At 40.0% G+C, this 24357-nt stretch overlaps 2 protein-coding genes across 2 annotated transcripts in view; both read right to left on the bottom strand.

The window, feature by feature from the left end:
• Window positions 1-657: 657 nt before the first annotated feature.
• On the bottom strand, window positions 658-14090 carry mapk4 (mitogen-activated protein kinase 4). Its single transcript, XM_020593772.1, has 8 exons — window positions 13369-14090; window positions 12905-13080; window positions 7874-8018; window positions 6429-6511; window positions 6070-6148; window positions 5531-5750; window positions 4831-4996; window positions 658-4245 (listed from the first exon to the last, which is right to left on the bottom strand). Exons 1-8 carry the CDS (start codon window positions 13715-13717, stop codon window positions 3289-3291), a joined length of 2175 nt encoding a protein of 724 aa, XP_020449428.1. The 5' UTR covers window positions 13718-14090; the 3' UTR covers window positions 658-3288.
• A 7756-nt stretch (window positions 14091-21846) lies between these two features.
• tspan36 (tetraspanin 36) overlaps window positions 21847-24357 on the bottom strand; it is a 6207-nt gene continuing 3696 nt past the window's right edge. The window contains 4 exon segments of the mRNA XM_020593938.1: window positions 21847-21963; window positions 23336-23419; window positions 23760-23812; window positions 23815-23893. Of these exon segments, the coding sequence (XP_020449594.1) occupies window positions 21847-21963; window positions 23336-23419; window positions 23760-23812; window positions 23815-23893 (333 nt within the window).

The raw sequence follows: 24357 nt of genomic DNA, 5'->3' as shown, positions 1-24357 counted from the left end.
TAACTGCCCCAGGCTTTCAGACCTTCAGGGTCTTAAAAGGGCAGCATATTCTCTGTGTTTCAGTTGGTTTTGTGGTAAATTGATTAATTACTCTTTGTTTGAGAATATGTACCACAAAAACATATGCATCAACGTGCTATATAGATCATGGTCTTAAAAGTCATTTATTGCAAATCACTTTTAAGAAATCAGCTCCTCTCTCAATAGAACATTAAAGAATAAAGGGATAAATAGGATCATTTTAAACTTAAGTTTAAACAGTTTTTAAAAAGAGGTCACTCATGTAGTCATATATGATGGGGAGATTTTCATTGGGTTTTAATTGTATTTTTTGATTATATTGTTCTTTGTGCTCTATCCTGTTTTGTATGTGTGTATGTTTTCCTGCTAAATTTTGTGACTGTGCATAGAGGCATAAACTACAGATGGCCACTGCTATGTACTTGTCCCTATAAAATGTGCCAAGACAGTAGAAAATATGAGGAAAAATAATAGTTTAAGCATTGTTTTCTTTTTAATTTTCCAGCAAAAAACAGAAACTGCAAAGAGATGCTGTTAATCAATATTGAGCAGTTAACCTCACAGCTTTTGTCAAATGAAAAGCTGAGGCCTCCTTGAAGCATGAATTGGAAAAAAAAAACAATCCACAGAAATTTGTCAGTTTTACAAAGTAACATTTAATAAAAACAATTAAGTCTCAGCTATGTGAATAGTTGTGAAAGCCAAGCAGAACAGAAAGGACATATTACAGTACATTCATCAAGCTGAAAGCATTGAGGTGTACTGAGGCACGTTTTTTACATTGCTTCACAAAATTCAAAGAATGAACTTCAGCTCAGCAACCTCATGTTACAGAAGGTTTTTGTTTTATGTCAGTGACATTATTGCTGGGTTAGGTTACCTGCAGAGGAGACTGTATTATAGAAAATGTGATCACTAGACCTATAGATTCATTTTAATTTGTAAGGCTGCAGCACAGCATTTATCTGTTTCTATAAACAGAGACATGGATCTGGATCCAAAAATGGACAGTTTACACTTTTTCTTTAACACTTTTGTCAGTTAGTCCAACAGATATGAACAGTGGTTGAGTATCAGTTGTCACTGAGGAAATCTGTAATTCTAAGTGTTAACGACGCTAAATGTGCTTCACATTTATAGTGAGTATAAAAGGTTATACCTGGCTTTGCTGCATCATAAGTTGTACTGTCAGCAATTTTCACATATGGCTCAATCCTTAGGAATTCATACTATGTTGTGCAAGTGATGACCTGCTCTCATCCTGTGTATGACAGCTGCAAGTTCTGAAGCAGGTCTAGTAATTATGAAAGCCAACCTTTTTAAAGCAACATTATACAGTATGTGTATTAACAGTTAACAACTGCAAAAATATTTGTAAAGACAACAGGAAGGAATATCAGTGCTGCATTGTGGGAAGGTGGTTCACATTCTGACTGAAGCTATCGACTCTTGTCGCACTAAAGTCATCCTAATGTTCTGTGTTGAGTGGATCAAATGAAGGATTCAAATTAATATTTAAAAGGGCATGAAAGACTTGCTAACTGACTGGAAGTTGGAGTAAAAATGGTTATTGGATGCTAGACTGAAAGAACACTAAAGACACAAAAAACATCTTATTGAGGACACTGTAGCTATGCTGGAAGATTTTTTTTATATATTGAATTTTTTTATACATCTGAGTACTCTGGCATTACTAATAGTTTCACCCTTGTGTACATACGGGCCATAACCAGTATATAGTCTATGGTACAGTCACAGCAAAGCGTTGCATTTTAAACAGTGACACCAGGAATGGTGGATTCCTTTTTCTTCTGGCTGTAGAATATAGGGCACATGGATTTAACTGTATTTCCTCTTGGCACTAACTCAGCCAAATAACTTAAATGCCATTTCCATATGCTTTATATTAACTTTATAGTTCAACAAGTGAAGGTCAGATGCAACTGATTGTGAAAGTACAAGCCACAAGTCAACAGCCTTTATCTACTAAATACTTTTGACTGTACTGTATGTTTTATTTGATTTTGTCACCTTGGACATCGAATGCTGAAATAACTAATATTTAGAGGGTCTACTGTCTAACACGTTGGATAGTAAAGTATTTCAAAATATATACTTTTTTTTTCTGTTCCATATATTAATATGTTTATAGGGCAGCACTGAAAAGTTTTGAGTACAAATCATTTCCTATAAACGTTGTAAAGGATCTATATTCATCAAAATATAGGCTATTGGTGTCTGCATTATAGCTTTCTGTGAGTAAAATTTAAATGAGGAAAATGGTAACAGATATCTGGCTGTCTAGCAAAGAGCGGATATGAGCTTTTTAGTAAGTGTACAGCAGATGATGACCCTGTTTGGTCCATCAGACGGACAGGAAAAACTAATTTATCAGACTAGAACTGAAATAATCATAAATTATTATTTTAAAGCATTCCACATGAATAAAATACAACTCACTTTAAATTAACATAAGACTGACTAGTCTAATAGCCTAAAAAGACTATTTTAGACACAGTAATATCATTAACAACAGTCTTGAGAAAAATATTATAGAAGAAAATATGACAACAATTTTACAAGGCATATAGCAGTGACCTAGCTCATTAAGTCACTGTGGGAGTGTTAAAACAGCAACAAATAAAATTCTTATGGTTCACTGTGTAGAATAATTTGATTGATTATTTTTCAGTTAATACATTCACAGAAACTTGGGGAAAGCGTTTTCCCATACCACTGTCATTATTTGGTGAATGTCACCATTGGAAGACTGATATTTTGAAAAATTACTGACTGACACCAAATTTAAAACAAACCTAAAACAAACTAAGTGATCCACTCCTGTAGTTTATGATTATCAGTAGCCCGGAGAACTCGCCTTAGTTATTTGCAGATGCTTATGTCACAGAATAAGTCACTATCAATGATAGCAAACAAATAGCACAATCATTAATTAGCTGATTATTTCTAGACAGAACAAATTTGAAGCATACTACATATTTTTATATGTATTTAACCCAAATATTTTCTGACTTCTTATTGCCTGAGAGTACCTCTTGACAAAGCTGCAGGATTGCTTGTTTAATAGAGAGTTTTGTTCACAGCATGTAGCATGTTCCTGCGGTATCAAAGGGACAACAGCTGCTAACACTAAGGCGTAATGTTTATGCAGCATGTTCAGCCATGGACATCCCTCGCTAGTAAAGTCACTATGAGCATTTGGAAGTGCTACTCACAATGCAGTGGACCTGAAATGATAATTCAACATCAAGAGTTAGGGGTCTGTGGTGGCTGAGTTCTGTGCCCTGGAAGCCTGGTGACCTTTTGGTTGATGTTTGGCTGTTTACTGTCTTCCCTCCACCCTCCCTCTGTTTCTTTCCTACCATCTGCTTTCTCCTTATGCTGCCTGCACAATTTCAGTGCTCTGGATATGAATACATCCAGGTCAAACAGTCGCTCTTTTTGGTTGACAGGAGGTGACTCCAAGGAGTCATCATTTGCTGCTTGAGAAAAGGAGGAAGCAGAGGAGAGGGGTTGAGATTCTAGGGGAGGGGAAAGTGGTGAGATGGGGGGAGACACTGTTTCAGGTGACTGAGGGGGAAGTGGAGAGGTGGGAGATGAGGGAAGAAGTGATGGAAGAGAATTACAAGAACACGTGACTGGTGGGAGTGGACTTAGTCTGTGCTCATTATATTCAGCTACTGGTTGCTGCACATCATCGGTGTATTGGAAGACTGGAGTTGAGAGGTCAGTTGGGGAGAGAGGGAGAGGGGGAGAAGATGTGTAGCAGGAGGGTGAACATGGCTCTAAAGAAGGACTGGGACTGAGTGAAGGCAGACGACACTGGCTGCTCTTCACCCAGCGTGAAATCTCTTGGAATAAATCCCCTGTCTGGTCCTCTTCCTCCTCCGTTGCCTTGTCCTCTTTCATCTTTCCCAGGTCCTCCATGTTGCCACCAGTAGGCTCAGGAGGTACAGAGAAGATATTAGTGTTATGCTTCCAGTGAGACAGATCCAGTATCAGCTTAGGCTCCGAATAGTGTTGAGGCTTGCCCTCCCTCCAAGCAATTTTATCCAGATATGAAGGAGAGCCTACTTTGTAATCACAGGAGCGGCCACAGTCCAGTTCCCCATACCCCAAACCACAGGCCCGTTCCAGAGAGGAGGGAGAGTTTTCTAGGAAGCGTTCAGCTGAGCTACTGTGGGAATATTTGCGTGGATCAACCTGTAAAATAGATGGAGAGCAGCAGTTGAGGAGGGAGATGGTGATAAAAGATAGGAGGGAAGACAATAAAGGGAGGAATTAATTCCACTTGCGTTGCAGTGAACTCATTCTAGTTACAGTACACAATTAATCTAGTTTGTGTTGATTTGTAACAGTGACAAAAATTAACCCAAATAAAGTTCAAAACACTATAAATGCTAAACATAATGATAGCAAACCTTTAACAGACCCAGTGAATTTACAGTGTTTACCACCAGACTGATGTCACAAGAAATATTCATGATTACTTTATGGCACAAAAAAGGAAAGTCTTCCATCACAATTAGTTATTTGATATTTGATAGAAACATCCACTTTGTGATGGGAAACTATAAGGCTAATAAGAACTGTGGTTACATATAGTAGCACTGCTGTAAAATTAAGGACACACTCAGCCATATCTCAGCCATGTGATGACTTATTGGCATAGCACCTTGAATCTAATCAACTTCTTCATAACTGCCTTTGTATTTCAGTAAAATACAATATAATTCTATTACATATGAGTCAGTTCTGTGTGTGGCAAAGTGACAGAGCATATCCAACCTGAGCCTCCTCTAACAGTGAGGTGTAAGTGGCCCGGGGGTCCCTCTGCACCTCCTCAACCTCTGTGGTGTCTCCCAGGTCAGAGGTGATGTGGCCAGGGGGGATGCAGTGACACTTCCCACCTGACTGCTGCCAGCACACATCTGTTGATAAACTGCTCTCATACCTGCAGTAAGGAAGAAATTAGGTATTTACAGTATATCAGTCCTATAATAAGTTCACAATGCAGTATTGTCACATAGCAATCTTACGTAGCTTCTTTATCTCAGTGAGCTTTTCTGCTACACTTTGACTTACCTTTTTTTTCCAGTGTGTCATGTATAAAACCGTCATCCTTTGACATTAGATTGAATGTTAATTTTGTTTTAGACTATTAAAATGAAGTTTGCATACAGTAGCAAAGCTACATTTTGGGTGACATATGACAGTGAATGAGCCTCAAATAAGAAGTAAATATTTTGGGTCCCACCAAATAAATACAGTGTATAAGCTGAGGTGCAGTGCTGGCTTTTAGATACAAGTGATGATGAGAAATCAACAAAATCAGGTTCGTTAAGTCATGCCACTGTGAAACAGGGGTTTGTTAGATACTACTACAACTAGCAATGGCAAAATGACACAATATAACATTCTGATTAAAACACACTAAAAATGAATGAAAAAATTCCCCACAAGTGTATAAAAACATAAATCTACACCCCTGTCCCAGTGGATGTTGGAGGGCTGACTGTTGCTGGTGCTGAGGCTCTGCTCGGTGATGAAGCTGTCCTCTAGTTCGTCCTCTATATGGAAGGGAGACGATGAGGTGGGCTCATCCTCTGGGTAGGAGTACTTCTGAAGGAAGACATGGGACAGTGCTGCTTCCGCTGTCAACCGATCCATGGGGTTAAAGGTCAAGATATGCTCAAGGAAATCCACAGCTGAGAGGAGAGGAAGAGGGGATGAGTGAGGGAGGAAGAGGAGGAGAAAAAAATGAAGTGGCCATGAAGTCTGTTCTTCTTAAAAAATATTTTCATTAATATTTCTGTATCAGAGCTAAACTATATGATAGAACTCAACACATTCTACACACTCCTATCATCTCTTCAACAGTCACAGCTCTGAGAAGCTTCTTTTCTATTTCTTTTTCTTCTCTTTTTCCACCTCTCATCTTCCATTACTCTTTTTTTTTGCCTTCCATTTTATGTAATAACTGCTTGACCTTCCACTTCCTCCCACTATTCAAGTCCCTCCACTCACCCTGATCATCCACTTCAGGCAGCAATTCAGAAAAGGGCTTCTTGACTCTCCATCCACGGTTGACATATGAAGGCATCACCTGGGAAAGGATGACACTGGGATTAAAATGTATTTTATTTGGTTGTAGTTACCTCTTTTTGTACATTTCTTGCACTCCGCCAAATGTGTTTCTACAGTAAAGCAGACAGACAAAATAATAATAATAATCTAAAGGATCTTTGTTAAAAAGAGTTGTGAACACCTATATTCTTAAATGCTTTCATCTAAAGCTGCAAACATGACATTACAACAACACCCTGTTTCATATTTAAATAATAAGCTTGCAAACAAATGACTTGCAGCAACCACTGAGGCGTCACCTGTAACAGGTCCTGCCTGTCCTCCTCTCTCAGCACCGGTACTGTGTCGAGAATCAGCTGCATCTGCTCCAGCTCATGAGCTCCTGGGAAGGAACCAACCAATCAGAAACAAACAGAGAAGACACAGAGGCTCAGTTACATAAGCAGAAGAAAGGTGACCCATTAGAGTGTAACAGGAATAACTAGGACGTGTAAGCTGTCAAGTGAAACAAAAAATGCAAAGGTAAAGAGTGTCAGTTAATATAAAACACTACAGCCAGCTATTAAAATAGCCACTTTTTTTTTATTTGATTGCTTCAAATCTTAAAATGTCACTTCATGCATCCACATTTTTTCTTCTCCCTCCGATTTTTGATTTGTTTAAAAGTAAATCCATCCTGAATAACATACTGTTGCATTAGAGAGGGATGAAATTTCAGCCATGTTGATTTTCCAGTCACACCCAAACTGTTTCCACAGCAGGTGGAAAACTTTGTGCACAGGGGGAGTTTTGTGTGAAAATCCCACATCCTTCTAATATTACCATACATTTACCACAACTATGGTCTAATCATAACATTTAAGCTGGGTTTGTTTGAGGGTTATATGTGAGGAATCAGATGCTCTCACGCTCAGCCCAAGTCCTTAAGTCCCCAAAGTGCATTTTACCTTTGAAAACTGTAAGAGAGCAGAGATGTAACATGCTTTAAGTATTCAGCTCACAGACAGCAGTGCAGCATTTTTCCAGCAAGGTCATACAATGAAGATTTTACAGTGCGTTTTAAATGTTTCCATCTAGTCAATAGAAACCAGCAGGTGGTGCTATATCTGCACATTCACCACTGAAAGAAAGAAGCAAGCAGCAGTAATATATTTAGATGCTTTCCCTCTGGTAAACAAACATATATTGTGCCAAGTACACTTTGATGGTTAAGTGAAAAGTAAGGTAAACATCTCTTCACACTTGATGTGTAATATTCTAACACAGAAGAACACCAGTCATACACTGAGCGTATGGCATCATCGCTCATGTGGTGTAGAGGACTGGTGGAGGTCAAATCAGCCTGTCACGAGGAGCTACATCTGCTACAGACACTGAGAATATCTATCTTATCATTGTTATTCTGGTCAGGCAAAGAAGTGGCCAGCAGAAAGAAAATAAAGTATTTCTGGTGGAGGACATTCTGAAAAGAAAAACTCTCTTCAAGCACAATGGTCTTGAGTGACTTTGTCATACTGAGCATACTAATAAAGCAGAGTTTGTTGCTATGGAACTGCTGGAGTTCACCCTTTGCATGTTTAATTTTTTACATGTAACAACTGCCAGTTCACAGAAAGATCTTACAGGACTTTAGAAATAAGATCTTTAAGCTAATGATATGATCACATTTCATTGTGTGATCAAATGCATTGTTTCTGTAGGACATCGAGGTCAGGATGTAAAAGCCTGCAAACAGTAGGGGTACCTGCAAACAGCATGCGCCCAGTGAGCATCTCAGCCAGGATGCAGCCAGCGGCCCACATGTCTATGGCCTTGGTATAGTTGTTAGGGGACAGGAGCAGACGGGGGGAGCAATACCACTTAGTTACCAGACCTTCAGATAGATAGCCCTGGAGGAGCAGGTGAGGGGGTGAATGAGAGGGAAATAGAAGAAAGATGTAAGTTAAAAGACAGAGCAACAGAAAGATAATACTGTAGTTATATTAGTGATGAGCATGCAATGGACTGGCTTGTTACCAGCGATTATCATGGATTAGTTTAAGTCTGTCAAGAAATGCACGTTTTCAAGTTGCTCATATTCATTACAAACCAGCAGGCAGTTAGTTCATCGTTATCTTTGTTGGAGTGGAAGCATCATGAAGTCAGTAATGCAAGCTACACAAAGGAAATGTAAGCTTATTTATACTCACAAACAATTCATCATGTTACATCAGCTACATGAATATGCAATACATTCTGCAGAAAACATTGCTCTGAATCTTAACCTGAATTTGCTTTTGATGCTCTGCTGCATAACAACACGTCTTCTCATTAGGGCGAGGCCCCCTTCTGCCTTGTACTTCTGTAAATGTTCACTTTTTGAATAGCACTGATGAAGCTGTGCATGGAGATGAGCCACAGGCAAAGGTATTCACACAAACCAGGTTTGTTAATGTGAAATGTTTTTGCCTGTTGCTCTCCTCACATCTGAAATATCACTGTACCTCTAATTCTCTGTAATTGCTCCACTCACCAGACCGTAGTAAATCTCTGAATCTCTAAATCCTTCTGTTCCTTTACTGGCCTCGTATCTCCTTAGCCAAAATTTACTTCCCCAGGCTTTTAAACGTCTTGACAGTGATGATACTAGAAGACTACAGTGTACAGGCAAAATATGCTGAAATCTTACACATTATCACACATATACAGTATATATATTGAGAGTTGCACCATGGTGACAGACCCAATAGGGACAGTGTGGACATACTTTTGTTCACCTAAAAATGTAGCTAATGTTATGGATTGGAAAAGGGGCCCCCAAAGATGGCAGGGGTTACTGTCAGTGTCTGATCTGCCTTCATCTTTTTACCTCATCCTCCTCTGTCCTCACAGCTCTTCTCCCTTTCTGTTGTCCCATCAGCCTTTCCTAAAATCTACTGTTTCCATTTCCCATTTCACTGCTCTCTTATCTCTCTTCCTATCTGGTACTCCTTCCAGAATTATTTCATGTTGGCTTATGCCCTACAGACAGCAGGGATTTATTGCGACCCAGATGGGATGAGTTGTCATGCTGAAAATAGATGTCAGAAATTGCTCTGTGAGTTTTTCACACCAGTTAAATTACCTTGGGCACCTGTAAGAATAACATCACACTAAGCAAGGCCTGGTCACTCTGATGATTGTGTTTTAGATCTTGCCCAAAAACATTTTATATTTTACTTGATAGCTTAAAAGCAAATTCCCTCTTCACCACCGAGGGTGGTTACAAAAGCTGATGAATTGTGTTTTTGATCAGCGAGTTTAGGGCATGACTCAGAGCCCTTGTATTCACTGTGGTCTACCCACGCCAATGTTCCCACTTATACATCACTTCAAGCAATGTCCTGCTATATAGATTTCAGCCTAGAATGTAGAATGTGTTGAATGGTTTGCCCAGTAGCGAGCACAGCACTGTTAATAGAAGCTATGAATTGAGAACTACAGTTACTCTGACAGCTCCCTTCAGCCTTCTCTTCTATCTACTCCTTTTGCACCTGTGCTCCTCTTGTGGCACCTCTCACTTCCTCTCATTCCACTTTTTACACCTACATCATGTGTCTCTTGCCTTTTCCTTTTATGCTCTCAACTCCCTCTCTGCCCTCACTGAACCTTACTCACAGCCCCCACCCCTCATTGTTGCCTGTTCTCTGTGTGCCAGCAGATGACAGAGCAGGAACCAATGCTGAGTGCTCACTGAAGGTTTGACAAACACACACTCGCCTTGTCTTCTCTGACTGTCATTCTCCCCTTTCTGCTTTTGATAGACAGTGACTTTCAAGGAATGGCCATGTTTCATGTCAAAGGTTATATACTGTATATTTGCAATATATTTTGATCTCACTTTCATAAACGTATGCACTGATGTGGTTGCAGATTTAATGGTATATCTATATTTACACTTTTGTGCAGTCTTTTGTGTCACAGCTATTCACTAATACGAAGTGTTTATTGTCTTCACTATTTTGTCTCTTCCTTATTCTTGACCTTCTTCCTGCTATTATCACCTCCCACTTTGCGCTTCATTCTTTCCCCTTTATGTCAACTCCCTCTCACCTCTCTGTTTCTCCATGTCATCTATGCCTGCTTCACCTCATTTCCCATGTGTCTCGCTTTCTCTTCTTGTCAACTACAGCTGCACTTTGCTTATACTGTATGTTTTTGTATATCTCCCTCACTTCATTTCCTTTCATGCCTTATTTTCACTTATCCCCTTTACTCTCTTTCTTTCTCTCTGTCCTTCACCCAGGTCACAAATCATTTCTGGGCAGATTTAGCCCTGCTGCAACACAATCACACAAACAGAGCTGCTACGGGTGTAGACTACAAACAACATCACAAATAATGTTTTCTACCCCTCTTGTTTCCTCCTCTCTTTTCTCAAACTCTCTGTCTTCTCTCTTCACTTGAGTAAATGTTTGCCTGTGTAGACAGAGGTGAACTTCTAGACAGCTTGTCAAATGACTTCATATCGATTCACCACAGAGTCACAGTGTGCTGGATTATAGTTATTTGAAAAAAAGAGCACATGATAGCAGTGAGAACTAGAAATCTAAATTAACCCATCCGACTGTCAAACTTGACATAATATATGCATACATATAAAGCATGATTAAGGCTCACTGTGATGTAAGAATCCTTTTAAAAAGCAATATGAAGACATAAAACAGAACCGCCTGTCTTATTTTATAACCCAATATGAAAGTTAATATTATTTGTGAATTTCCATTGCAGCTGAACTCAGTACTGCCCATGTTCATTACCACAAAATGTTTGAGAAAGCAATCCTGTGGCTCTACATTATTAAATAAAAGAGAGGATGCTTGCACATTCACTGCAGGCATGTACATTGGTCTGAACACTACATCACAAATAACCCAGCACCACCTTACAAATGCATCATCATACACAATATAACACACACACACACACAACTCTGGTAATACATGTTTCTGACGAGCTGATGTTCTGAGAGCTACAATACAGATCTGATATGATAGACACTCATCTATCTCAGAAGAATTCAAACCATGTCAGCATTCAGTTTAAAATTGGACGGTAATGTGTCGCCAGCACCTTTACTGGTTATCATTCCATTCCTGTTATCAATGCAGACGTAAGTATCTATCTGCAGTGTTAGTTGAACAATGTGTTCTCTGGCAGACAGAGCCGTTTCAGTAGGTACACAGCGTTGCAACATAAATATGAAACTACCTTCATTTCTCCCTTTTTCTCTCTATTTGGTATCTTTTTTTGTCCCCTCTTTGTTTCTTTTCTCCACCACTCTTTCTCTCAGCTTTCCATAACTCAATATTCATTATTTGCTCCTCATCTGTTCTGTGCTTCCCTATCCCCTCCACACTTCTCCCCTCCAAATGCACCCCGTGTCTGCACCCAGCTGATCCCCAGTCCTGTGTTCTGAGCTGACAAAGACTGCCTTTCATAAGAGCCCCTCTCCACACACACAAACCCCAAAACACAAGCATACAAACACATGTCTTGCTGGTGTAACATTATTGCTGTGGGATCGTCGTGCATGATAAAGCAGCACAATGGAGCAGTAAATTGTCACATTTATCTGCCCAGAATCCCTCACATACATTCCTCACAGGATTTGATTAGTACAAAACTTGATGCTTGATTTGGGAAGAACAAGTTACTATAATAGCTGGGTTTGGGCTGGAGAGGAGGCTTGTTGTGAAAGACACCAGTCGGCAACATCAGACATGGGGATGTGTAATCAGAGAAGGCGGTTTGGCTGTATGGGAGTCACAACATGCAGAATCTTTCAAAGAGGTGTAACAGTTACTTTTCAGTTTGAGATGGTAACATTCAAGCTGCATTTGGCCAGCCAGTGTAAAGCTGTGTCTTTGTCAGAACAGATCTGTGAGGATGTCAACTGAGACACCACGCTGAAAGGACACCAGACAGGAAGATCAATTATTATGCGTTTCAACTGTTAGATGCACATAACATGTGCAAATCTATTGATTTTCTATAAGAGGATTCTTTTTTCAACAGTATCCCTTCCTATAGTGTGTCCATGCTACACAAGTTCAGTGCTGTCTGATAACCACACCAGATCAGGGCTTGAGGAGTTATCTCATCCCTGATAACAGCTCTACCTCAATGAGAGTGAGCAGAGATAATGTTTAATATTACAAAACTCTCCCTAGATCCATCCTTCGGCTGCAGAACAGCCCACACTGCGTCAGAGCAATGAGGAGAGAGAAAAATCATCCTAGCTTTATCAAATTTGATGACTGAAATAGTCAAAGTATGGCAAATTTTTATAGAGCAAAGAATTAAACAGTACCCCATTTAAACAAGACAACATTGATGCAGCCAATATTATGTGACTACATTTGCATGCCTCCAAAACGATTAGCAGGAGTAATTAGGTTATGGGTGGAAATGCCTGTACATGTGTTGTTGATCACCCTAAAATCCTTCCTACACATCATGGTTGGTCATTAGCCTAAGTACTTTTCTAGTAGATGAGCACTTTAAAACACAAGACATTCAACCACCAGTATACAGCTTAGCCAACTATTTACTGTATCATTTCTAAACATTATTGAAACCAGAATACTGTTGAAAGTGGAGAATGAAGATACTCTGCGGTGCATGCTCGTAACACACTGCAGACACTAAACAGCTCTGAGACAGATTACCATGATGGGAGTGTTAGAGTGCCTTTACAGTATGCTGTATGGGATTGTGTGTGCGTGTTGGGTTTCCTGGTGCTTCTCACTCTCACCTTGTGAGAATAGTGAGGGTCAACTATCCTGGCCAGCCCAAAGTCTCCGATCTTGAGCAGCAGTTGGTCTGTGTTGATGAATATGTTGGCAGGCTTCAGGTCTCTGTGGAGGACATTAGCTGAGTGGATGAACTTTAGTCCCCTCAGCAGCTGGTAGAACAAGAGCGTAGCATGACCTGTTCAAGGGCAAAAATCTGATATCAGGACACATTATAACATGCGCTTGTGTTACAGTTTGAACTCATAGCTCAGTGAATACATTTTAAATCAGCTACATCTTTTCCCTTTCTTTCATTCTTTTTTATTTTTTACATTTTACTTTGACTTACAGTAACTAAATCTGCTGGATTTAAAGTAAAGCTCACACAGGTAGGATGTTTTGTTACTCTTTCCATAGGTGATGCAATATATAAATGAACAAGCACATTTTAAGTAAAATTCAGACTTTCTTTTGTTTCCCATACCAGAGGGTAGCGGTCCCTGTTCCAGCAGCCGAGCCAGATCTGTCTCCATGCACTCTTGGACAATGTACAGTGCACTAAGTTGGGTTGGGTCCCTTGGCAGCGGTCGCCCATATGGTGCCAAAACCTCATGAACCTGGACGACGTTTTCATGGTGCAGCTGCCGGGTGATTTTGACCTCCCGCAGGGCATGTTTCACTGTCACAGCGTCACGCATCATCAGCTTTTTAATAGCTACACGTTGTCTGGTGCGTTGGTCCATAGCTGAGAGTACCAGGCCAGTGACACCCGTGCCAAGAGGTTGAAGGTCAATAAAGTGACCACTGAGGTCAAAACCATGGAGGAAGGCCATGACACCTCAGTTTAGAGGTATTAGGGATAGATGACAGATTTCAGGCAGTTCAAACTTGATGCATTCACACAATTTCAAAATGAAAATTGTTTTATTTTTGCCTTATGCACACAATGTTTCATCTTGCTGGTGCATCCAGAGTCTTAACTAGAGACCTGGCTTTGCTTTGGGCAGCTACTGCATGTAGATGTTTTCATGTAGGAAAGGCCCAGAAAGAGGCCCCTGGAACTTCGAGCTATCACACCGCCAAATTTGTATTTGTAATTGCAAGCAGGTTAGAAAATGAATAATTTTCTGCAGACCTAAGATGAAGCCTCTTACCTTGTCTTCTACTCTTTCTTTCTGTCTTCAAGCCTTTTAATAAACAATTTGTAAGGTCTTATGTATGATCTTTGAACAGTTTTGGACAAGGACTATCTGAGCAATAAATGGAATCCGAGACAGGATCCAAATATGTGAAATCCAAATGAACAAACTTAAACATGTGTTAGTAAAGCACCTACAGCACATCATAATAAAACATATTAAAAACTTCCTTCCAAAACTTCTTCTTCACACTTTATGATTGTCTTTCTCTTTTCCACAGATGTTATTTTAGGCTATAGTCTGGAACAGGGATGCACTTCTAATCTCTCTTCTAATCCTCTAATCTTCTTCACAGGCAGATAGTGAGAATATCAGCGAGTCTTATTAATACTACCCAGGGCAGGGGTATCCATACAAACAGCCCTCTGTGTGGTTGATCCGGCTTTTACATGCGTATCGTGGGACAGCAACCGGCAGAGAGTCAGCTCTGCACTCCTCTTTCTTACTGCATCCTCTGCTGTTTGTTACAAGTCTGTAACCTTGATCAGGCAGCCAAAGCCTTTGATAATGAGACAGAAGAAAGGAGGTGGGGTCATGTGTTTTAAATTTAATGGGACTGTTGGCTCCTCCTCTTCTTCCATGATGACAGAGAGTGTTCTCAGTCAGTCAGTCAGGGAGTCAGACAAGTTCATTCAGAGTAAGATCCACAGCTGGGACAACAGCCAAACCCTACAGCTGTGTCTGCATGTGCATATGTGTTTAGGCCCTCGGTAATCTGCTTCCTGGTGTTTTTTCATGAATATAGGGATTTCAGCATCAGGTTGTGGTCACTATGGAAAGAGACTGTTATTAGGTTCATTGCTCAGCACATCTGCTGCTGCTGCTGCTGCTGGGAAGGAAAAGAGGAAACAGGTGAACAGAGAGACAAGAAAGATAAAGATGAAAGTTACACAACAACAGAACCTATGTGTTAAACAGGGTCTTTGCAGCAGAAGAATTACCATTACATAACACTGAATGGGAGTTTAACCTAATCTAAACCACCAATTTAGTTTGCTTAGGGAGGATAATCATGTCAGTTCAATGATGCTTTATTATGTGCTATACAACACAGGTGACCTTTCACAGTAGAAAGACAATTGGACAGGATGGAACAAATTAACATTAAGCAATTTTCAATGGAAAGTCTGCTTTTTATTCTTTCATTTCATTATTGATGAAATGAATGATCTACCTGACATTTTGGTATGTAATTCCACACCTACAAAGGTCACATAGTGGTAGAAAACAAAGGCAATGACCTTTTTACACCCCTGTGCAGTAGCATGATTTAGTGCCCTTTTCTCTCTCACCCCATCAATCCACTGGGTAGGGACAAGCGCTAGCCCTGTCTCTCAGACTTTCCTGATAGAAAAGGGAGTTATGTACTCTAAGTGGACTCTGCTCGTTACCAGCCTCTCAAATATATATAAACACACTCATGCCAGTCTGGGTTTTGTTCAGATAGGCTGTCAGAGGCTCTGAGAGTGCACGGAGACTGGGGGAAAGAGAGAGAGGCAGCGTCGACAGTGGTGCTGGGTGGGAGGTGCAACACTGGGCTAACTTTATAAATAATGCATAACCAGTAGAGAATTTATTCTCTAGGAGCATTTGTTCTCCACATTTCTTAAGCTTATGCAAGAGTAAGAATGATTTGCTGCGGTGCAACAAAATATCTGAACGTGTTAGGTCTGTATTTGCTATACAGTCTGTCAACAGTCTCAGGAATATCATACTGGCTTTAAATATCCTTTCATTTGGGAAGAAACGTCAACTCTTCTACACTTAGTCTGAGTCAGTATGATGTTAACAAATTTGTAGGTGATAGCAGATGGGAGAAAACAAAGGCAGCCAACTGTACATCCTGTTGGAGTCTTTGTGCAGCTGCAAACAGACCCTGACTGTTCGGGCATTTGTTTTAACTCAGTTTACTTCAGGCAGTTTTATTACAGATGGGAAACGCTGCATCCTCTCTGCACACTGGCTTCGCAGCTGCCTTTGTGTGCCTACATACACTCCAGTAACGCCCCAAAAACAGTCAGATTGAAGTGCATCTAATAAAACACAAAGCCCCGTTTTCATAAAGAGCATATATTCCAACGATAAACATGTCTGCGCTCCTTTCCCTCTCAGGACAGCTTCACGTTATCTCATCTATCTCAGTATCTGTCCAGTGTGCAATGACAAAGGGAAGAAGAAAGAAATACATGTAAAGATAACAGCAGTACTCACCGGAGCATTACGCAGCCGCAGCCTCCCGTCCAGAAACAAAGATCCGAGGGAAAGACGTGGAACATACGAGTTCTTGGAAGCAAAGAAAGTGGAACTCGACCTTCTCCGTGTTGGTGTGATGATACAGGGGGTGAACGGTAGGCACGGGTCGGTACCGGGGGCGATCCGCCGACATGAGATAAGCCAGACGCTGCTTTAGAGCCGCTCACTGTGGGCGACTGTCCGCTCTCCGTGTTCCAGAGGAGCGATAAGAGAGAGGAGAGGAGGGATCATCCCCGATTCAGATTCATAGACATAGACAAAGGCTTCACATACAGCTTATACACTGCACCACGGATGATTAAGTAGCCCAGCCTTTCCTCTCCCCCCCCCCTCCCAGCGCCCCGTTTCCTTCTCCCCATCTTGCTTTTCTCTGGAGCACTCCCAGAAGCTCCTGACCTCCGCTGAGCGCTGAGCTCACTGGTCTACCAGTCTAAACCAGCCTCCTTCTTAGTACAGCTTATCATTACCACCACTATCCATCAGGTGCAAGATTTGTGGATTTGCAAGGAAGCTAGAAACCTAGAACCTACTGTATGTTGACAGTGAATGAATATTTTTACAGCAGCAACATCAGGCCTTCATGAAGATGGAGAGAACAAGCGCATAGTAAAAACAAGTTGCTCCAGTGTTTGCAATTTCTAAAGGCTGTATTGTACAAAAACCTGTGGTTATCAAGAAAAAGGGTAGGAGCTAGCTGGGGGAGAATGGACCCTGTGCAAAGTGACACTGATCTTATGGCTTCAGTGTGAGAAGAACAGAGAAAAGTTACAGGAATATTTCTGGATATTGCCAAGTGAAACTGAATACAGATTCTCACCATCCTGAATACAGATATTAGAGGCAGATGATTCTTGATTGGAACATAAAGATCATTAGGGCTTCACTTTTCAAACTTTAAGATATCAGAGCAACTCTGCAAGGCACAGCTCTTTAATTGTCATATATGCAATACATGTATGGGCAAAAACTGGATTCTTTGGCTTTGTTTCCTATTTGTTGCACATTTCATACTAATTTAGGCTTTTTAGCTAAATGAAAAATATGCTGCAGCAGTCTGATGGATGATCTGTTGGGTTCTGTCCTGATTACAGTAACAGGAGAACCGGTGCTGTTGGAAGAATAAAAGTGACATAGAAATGCTGTGCTAAGCAACGCTTTGGGGACGGCGGGCAGTTTCCATGTTTGTCAGCTCGTTCTCCTGTGTCAGCAAGATAAGATGGATTTACAAATGAAATGTAGTGAAAAAGAAAGGAAATTGTCAAATGTGTTTGTTGTAGTTACATCAGAGCAATTATAGTGGCAGCTGAAGTTCCAGCCAGGAGAAAGTAACAAAAAATAACCTCTTGTTACCTTTCTTACATCAGTTGTGATCATTATATCGAAACCTTTCAAAGGCAATAGTTGGAGAGAAAAAACAGTTAGCCAAAAAAAAAACACATCTTGTAAATAATACTACCTGAAACTATCAAAAAGTAAAGAAATACAAGTATAGAAAGAAATAAGAGAACGGGCAAAGAACCTGGAACAAAGGGGAGAAAACAGAACTAGATTATGCAAGGGTCTCTTGTAACAACTTACGAGCTTAATCTTAGGTAATTATAGATAATATATCATATTACTGTTGCTGCTCCTGCACATTTGGGCCATTTGAGTCTTGTTCACTGTGTCTATACTGTGTTTCTGTTCCTCTTCTCTGGCTGGTTTCTCTAATTACCACTGATAGCGTCTGATAAATGGAGACATCACAGTATCAGTGGTGGCTGACTATTTACAGAACTGCACACACAGTCAGCAACACCTGCCCTGCCCCTGGTCTTGACAACGTACAGACATTATTTATGAGTCTGCCCAGAAAAGCAGGGTGAAGGCGTTCATATGAAACTGTCACAGTGTTGCTTCCTGTTTGTATGTATTCTGGGTTTTTTTTTTTTATAAAAAGGAATAAAAATCTAACCAATATGAGAGCAAACATTCCATCATCTCCAATAAGATACAGTTCAAAAGCCAACTTTGTCCTATGGAGGAGTGTTTGTTACATGTGTGATGATCAATCTGGCAGTTGTATAACGAGAGAACTAATTCAGAGAAGACATTTAGTACATGAAGGGATTCTCTGGACAAAATAAATAAATAAAAACTACCTGCGTACCTTACTGTCTATCTATACCTTCAGCACCGAGCAGGAGCATTGTGTGGGTCCTCCTCATATTACCTCTGTCCACCAGATCCCTAAGTAGGTAAGGAAATAAATAAATTAGAGGTAAGGCTGAAATTTCCCTGTGACGACATCTGGGTTAGTTGATTCACTCAGTGCGTGTTTGTGATTAATCTTCTTCCAGAGTTTATGACCCAAAGAGCAAAGGACCACATCTGTAAGCACGCAAAGATGACACATAAGGGAGTAGATAATGTTACACTCGTAAATCATATGCACAAACAACTTTCACCACAGTGAATTCAGTCATTCACCGTTCTTCTATTTTATGTTTACGAGAGTGAAGGCTGAACAGGCCCTTAAAAGGAAAGAAAACCTGGCTCAAACCTCACGGTATCCAAGTCTATTGTTTTCCTGTACAGGAGATTTAAAGGGGCACGACTCTGTTTTTATAGTTGTCACCCTAATGAAGTATTCAGAAAGATCTTGCATAAGACTTTTTTTTTTTTTTACAGAAAACTTGCATTACAAACTTGAGGTGAGAGGTTTGAAAGAAGTGGGTATTTAGGAAACAGGGAAGGGCTAATGAAAGACTATCCAGTTGCATATGGGACATATAGGATTGGTGTTTCTGGATCTTGAGCCATACAAGAGTCTAAAAGTCAGGTTATCTGTATATTGCTGCTTCAAATTCAACTTTTTAACTTGTTTCTTCATCTTATAGAAATGCAATACTAATTTAAGTGGGATAGATGATGTGCTTTCTGTAATGAACCTTTTTTCTTTACAATTTTAGCTTTTTCAGTTACAGTATAAAGAAAAACATAAGGCTACATACCACCATCCACAGATAAGTTTTCAAATTACAAGTTATCTCATTGTTTTGCTTCACACATAGGCCCACTGTCATGGTGGGGTGCCTCAGTCAAACATAAAACCTTCCTCTGTCTTTGTCAAAACCTGCAAATAGATCAATGAAAATAATCTTGCATAGAATAACTGACTTCAAAACACACATCCTGTTCATATTTATTTTATAGTATGCAGCATTACTGACAAAGAACACTGCTTTCATGCTGCACCTCCTGAAATGAACAACAGATACTGCAAAGTGAGAAGGTGAGGAAAAACAAGTGTACAGAACAGAAAATTGATGGGCGGTCTAGGCAGCAGAGAGAAACACAAATACACCTCAAATGTGAAAAAAAAAAGAGAACGAGGCAAAGAAATATTCCTGACAGGCGAGGAAAGGTGAACCGAGGAGCATGCACAAACACACAGAGATAAACGAGTCATGACAGCGAAAGAGAGAGAGGAGATAGAGTTTAGGGAAGGAGGGAGGAAAACTGGTCTCAGATCTGACAAGGTTATCTAGCTATGCTCTCTCTGAAAAGGATCGGTCTGTCTAAATGTCAGCGCAGCCTGGAGCAGTGAGGATATGCACTGAATAAGATATGCAGTCAAAAGATATGAGAAGAGCTCAGACTGGGACAGGGCAGCAGGGCCATTAGCAGATGTCATTAATACAGCAGCATGTACAGAGATGTTAATCCCATGTAAGGCAGTCAAAGCTCCAAACCAAGTAAGAAGTCACAAAGGAGTTCAGAGTATCACTTCAAGGTCAAAAACATCTGGAAACTATATGTATATTACTGTATCAAAACAAATGTGCTGCAGTCATCTATTTTGCTACTTAATAAAAATATATAAAAAATTAAATAACACAATATGAACTCTTATCTTCTACAGCCTATGTTGAAACATGTTTTTGGGCCCCTTAACAACCACAACTGGTTAAGACTCAGCAGGGTCTCTACCGCCACCTGCAGGACTTCCTCTGTTACCACAACTACACATACAACAGCAACAAAGGTGATGTGTGGAAAAGCTCAGCAGTTGATATTAAATAACTTTTAATACATACTGGAACTGGCAAATGGAGAGGGGGGGAAAAAAACGGGCTCATGCATAGCTGGTTGGAAATTGTCGTTAACAAAAAAAGGTGAATGGATAATTGGGATGGTTGAAATGAGTTGTACTTTAAGCCTACTCAAACATGACCCACATTTAATCTGTGCTCTATGATGATTGATGCCTTAGACACCCTGGGATATGAGTTTAATAGTTTATCTTTGAGGATTATGTTAGATGAACACTCCTATACTGTATGTGCAACACTGAGGGCCTCTTCATCAGCAGACAACTTACGGTGACATTCAATATGTAGCAGTGTGCTGTGAATTCACCATGCTTTTTAAAAATAAACTAGAGAGGTGGTTTTCTCTGTTGTAGAAATATGCTCAAACGTGTTTTGGAACTAAGAGGTTTTGAGTGGGATTGACTTCTCTAGCCAATCAGATCTTAAATTATTTCTGATTGCACCAGAATTATATATATATTTTTTACTGTAATTCACAAATACCTGAAGAGCATGGAGGAGCGTAGCAGATCATAGTAGAGTAGGAAGAGGGAGTTCTGGGTGGAGCAAAGTGGACTGATTTGGAGTTTTGTGGTAGGGCTAACTTAAGTTACATACTGTAGTTTTAAGTTGTCTGAAGTCAGAAAACAAGGCAACAAGAATGCGATAGAAATGCACCAAACTAAAGATTAGTATGATATAGTCACCATTTTAATGTACAAACATAACTGAAGTCAGACAATGTAGAACAAATCAATACAGTTAACAGACCATAAAAATACATATACACTGTATTTATTCATTATGCTGGCTATAAATATCACAGCCCTATATTAGGCACTAAATTTGTTCACCACAAGAAGTTTAAAATTTAGCTTGAACTCCTCCATTACGGTACATTCCAAAAAAAAACAAACAAAAAAACAAAGTTCTTTAAAAGCATATCTACATGCTGCAAAGTGAGACAGTGTGCCAAACACGTAGAAGCTTTAATGTGTAAAAAAAGAATTTATTTGGTCACCTTTTCTCTTCTGTGATGTCACGCCAGCTGCTCTAGGTCCACAGACAGTGTTCGAGGCAAAAAAGCTACTTCACAAGAGAACAGTTGTTGATCAAAGTGCATCAGCAAACATTTCTTAAAAATGGTACATTATCATAATTTGTGTTGTCAGAGAAGGACAGTACAGAAACGTTTGGCTGCTCAACCAAATGGAAAGTTTAGGAAGACCATCATAAAAATCTCCAGAGAGAAATTAAGACCGACTCAAAACTGTAAGACATGTCCACATTTAGTAAAATTATTTAACAAGGCAGAGGAACCCTCAGATGAGATGAGTTTGCCACTTGTGTATATTTTCTATGCGATTATTTAAATAAATCTGCACATGTTCGGCCCGGGTGCTTTGGTATACTGTGGAATAAGGATGTCTGCTGTGGTCAGAAAAATCTAGTGGAGCAAACCGAAGAGGTGGCAGCTGGTCTCAGGCATAGAGAGGCTCTCCTCTGGCTGCTGGTTCTACAGCCGATCACACAAACACTCAGCATCCCAAAGAACTGAAACAGGAAAAATACAGGCAATCACACAAGGAGCAACGTAGGTTATGTGAACAGATGACCTCAGTGGTAGAACACAAGCAGTAAGAGGCTGCTACAGTGTATATATAGTAGAAGTAAGTGAGGATAGGATCAAGTATTGGACTCAATTGCTGTAAAAGTATAAGAACTACAAAGTAGCCTACAAGACAAGAAGGAGGACAACCCCACTCAGATGTTTTCCTTTAGTCACTGAGTTCAGCTTTCATAAATTACAACTGCATAAATACTGAAAGGGTAGCCCTCGACGGAGCCAACACTGCAGTTTTTAATTCAGTTATTTCATTCATTCATCACCAACATCACTGTTAAACATTACTGCATCTAAGACCAAGGACACCACAACTGATTTCAGAAGACACGCCCACACACCCACACCAGACAGTGAAATGTGTACAATCACAAATATGTGGGATCAATAATCGAGACAAAATTGAAGTTTGAGGCAAACTGTGAGGCTGTGTGGAAAAGGCGGCACCAGTGTTTGTCGTGCCTGAGAAGCATGTCCCGTTTTCATATTGACAAAACTATGATGATTTTATTTTAGGGCGTTTTCATAGAATTGGTTCATCTTTTTTCTTTTGTGTCATGGTTTGGTTTGTTATCTGTGAAAAGCAGGAACTCTGAATCATATTATCAGGTGGGTTACTAAGTTGAATGGGGAGTCATAACCTGACCTAGTAACCCTGTATACTAAAGAGGTACAGCATTTATCTGGCTCAACTTTAAGTGATGACCCACACCCCTTTGTACAGCCACCTTCTCCCCTCTGGATGGCGTTTTGTAGTCCCAAAGTGTAGAACAAACTGATTATAGAAAGAGTTTGGCCCCAACAGCTATCATTGGTACAAATAAATCATAGAGACTGTGCACAAATAACACATTTTTATGTCATTATTTTCCATTTGTACACCGAGGTTCCATAGTGATGATGCCAATATGTAGTACTATCACTTTTGCAGTATGATGATTACATTACTGTATGTGTGTTACCATGGATAACTATCTTGTACTGCAAGCTACATTAATCCACAGGTACAAATAAAGTAACTTGACACTACTTAAACTTGGTTTTCTACCTCTAACATATCACACAACTAGTGTGATGTCTGGACATCCATGCATTTGAGAGGGACAACACAGCATACAGTGGGGTATATTGTGTAGCCAACTATTTCAGCAAAAGGTAGACACTCTTGTACACCGATATTACACTGCTGTGTATCTAAATACAGTATATGCCCCCATGTTACCAATGCATATTAAGCATATGCTACTGAAATACTTTGATGCCTTTCAAAAGTGCAGAAGTGTGACTGCACTCCATTTTTACCTTGATGATGGCAAAGCCCAGAATGACCAGCATGGCATAAGTCAACACATCCTGCAGGAAGCGCTCCAGCTGGGTTTCACACCCCTTAAAAAAAAATAAAAATAAATAAATAAAAATTGCACAAATACTCTGAGTACACATACAAGAACATTGGAAATGTCAGTTTTAAATCCAGCTCATTCATTATTGTCTCAGAATTTGGAGACCATTTGATTTCGTGCACTTTATAGAGTCAAAATCCAGTGTGAAATAACTACCATTTTAAAGCTGTCGCCAAGGCCAACAGGGAGAAGCAGTTAAAAACATTTATAAAGCAAATACACAAACTGCTTACAATCTCAAGAATAATAAAGATGGAGTGTATGTGAATGAATCCACATGCGCACCCCCACAGCATTTATGTCAAAACTTCTGTGTGATTTACCTTTGTGTAAAGCAGGTCTGGTTGATCCAATCTGCCAGTGCACTGTGTGCTATTTGAGGCACGGTGTTGTTGTGGCTGCTAAACCAGGTGGTGTTGGACCAGTCGGTGTAATTTGTAACACCACAGCAGTGAAACTGAATAAAACCAAAAGAGAGAATGGACAGACGATAAGAAAGGAGACTAACAATTATGGCAAACAGAGAGGGAAAGGCAAACGGCAGATAAAAGGGTGAGGAAAAAAATAACAACTCTGTTCTGCAATAATCAGTCTACACACACACACACACATTATGGCAAGCCGTTCAGGAAATAAATGGAATAAATATATTGAATGAATCTTGAGAATATATAATAAAAGTCTGAATATACATATAATGAAAAGCTGAATATATGGAATGAAACTTGAGAATATTGAATGAAAGTCTAAGGTGGCTATTGCGACTATGCTTTAAGGCAGTTTGCAGACACCTGTGAGAGTACAACTTTTAGCGTTAAGCTAGCGCTAAGGTTCTTTCTGTAACGTTGCTACTACTAGCCTGGTGGCTAGGAACAGTCTGGCTAGTAAGACTCGCTACATTTGGCCGTCCTCGATTAAACA

This window comes from Monopterus albus, unplaced genomic scaffold (genome assembly GCF_001952655.1).
Source record: "Monopterus albus unplaced genomic scaffold, M_albus_1.0 scaffold20.1, whole genome shotgun sequence".
NCBI lineage: Eukaryota > Metazoa > Chordata > Actinopteri > Synbranchiformes > Synbranchidae > Monopterus > Monopterus albus.
This window is presented reverse-complemented; position numbering and strand designations above follow the sequence as displayed.

What these genes read in the sequence shown, in the direction of transcription:
- mapk4 (XM_020593772.1), bottom strand. Translation starts at nt 13,717, where the DNA reads ATGGCCTTCCTCCATGGTTTTGACCTCAGTGGTCACTTTATTGACCTT. An exon ending in ACCCTCACTATTCTCACAAG is followed by an intron (nt 8,019 to 12,904) that starts GTGAGAGTGAGA and finishes CTGCTCCTCCAG; the next exon opens with GGCTATCTATCTGAAGGTCT. An exon ending in GCCTGAAGTGGATGATCAGG is followed by an intron (nt 5,751 to 6,069) that starts GTGAGTGGAGGG and finishes CTCTCCTCTCAG; the next exon opens with CTGTGGATTTCCTTGAGCAT.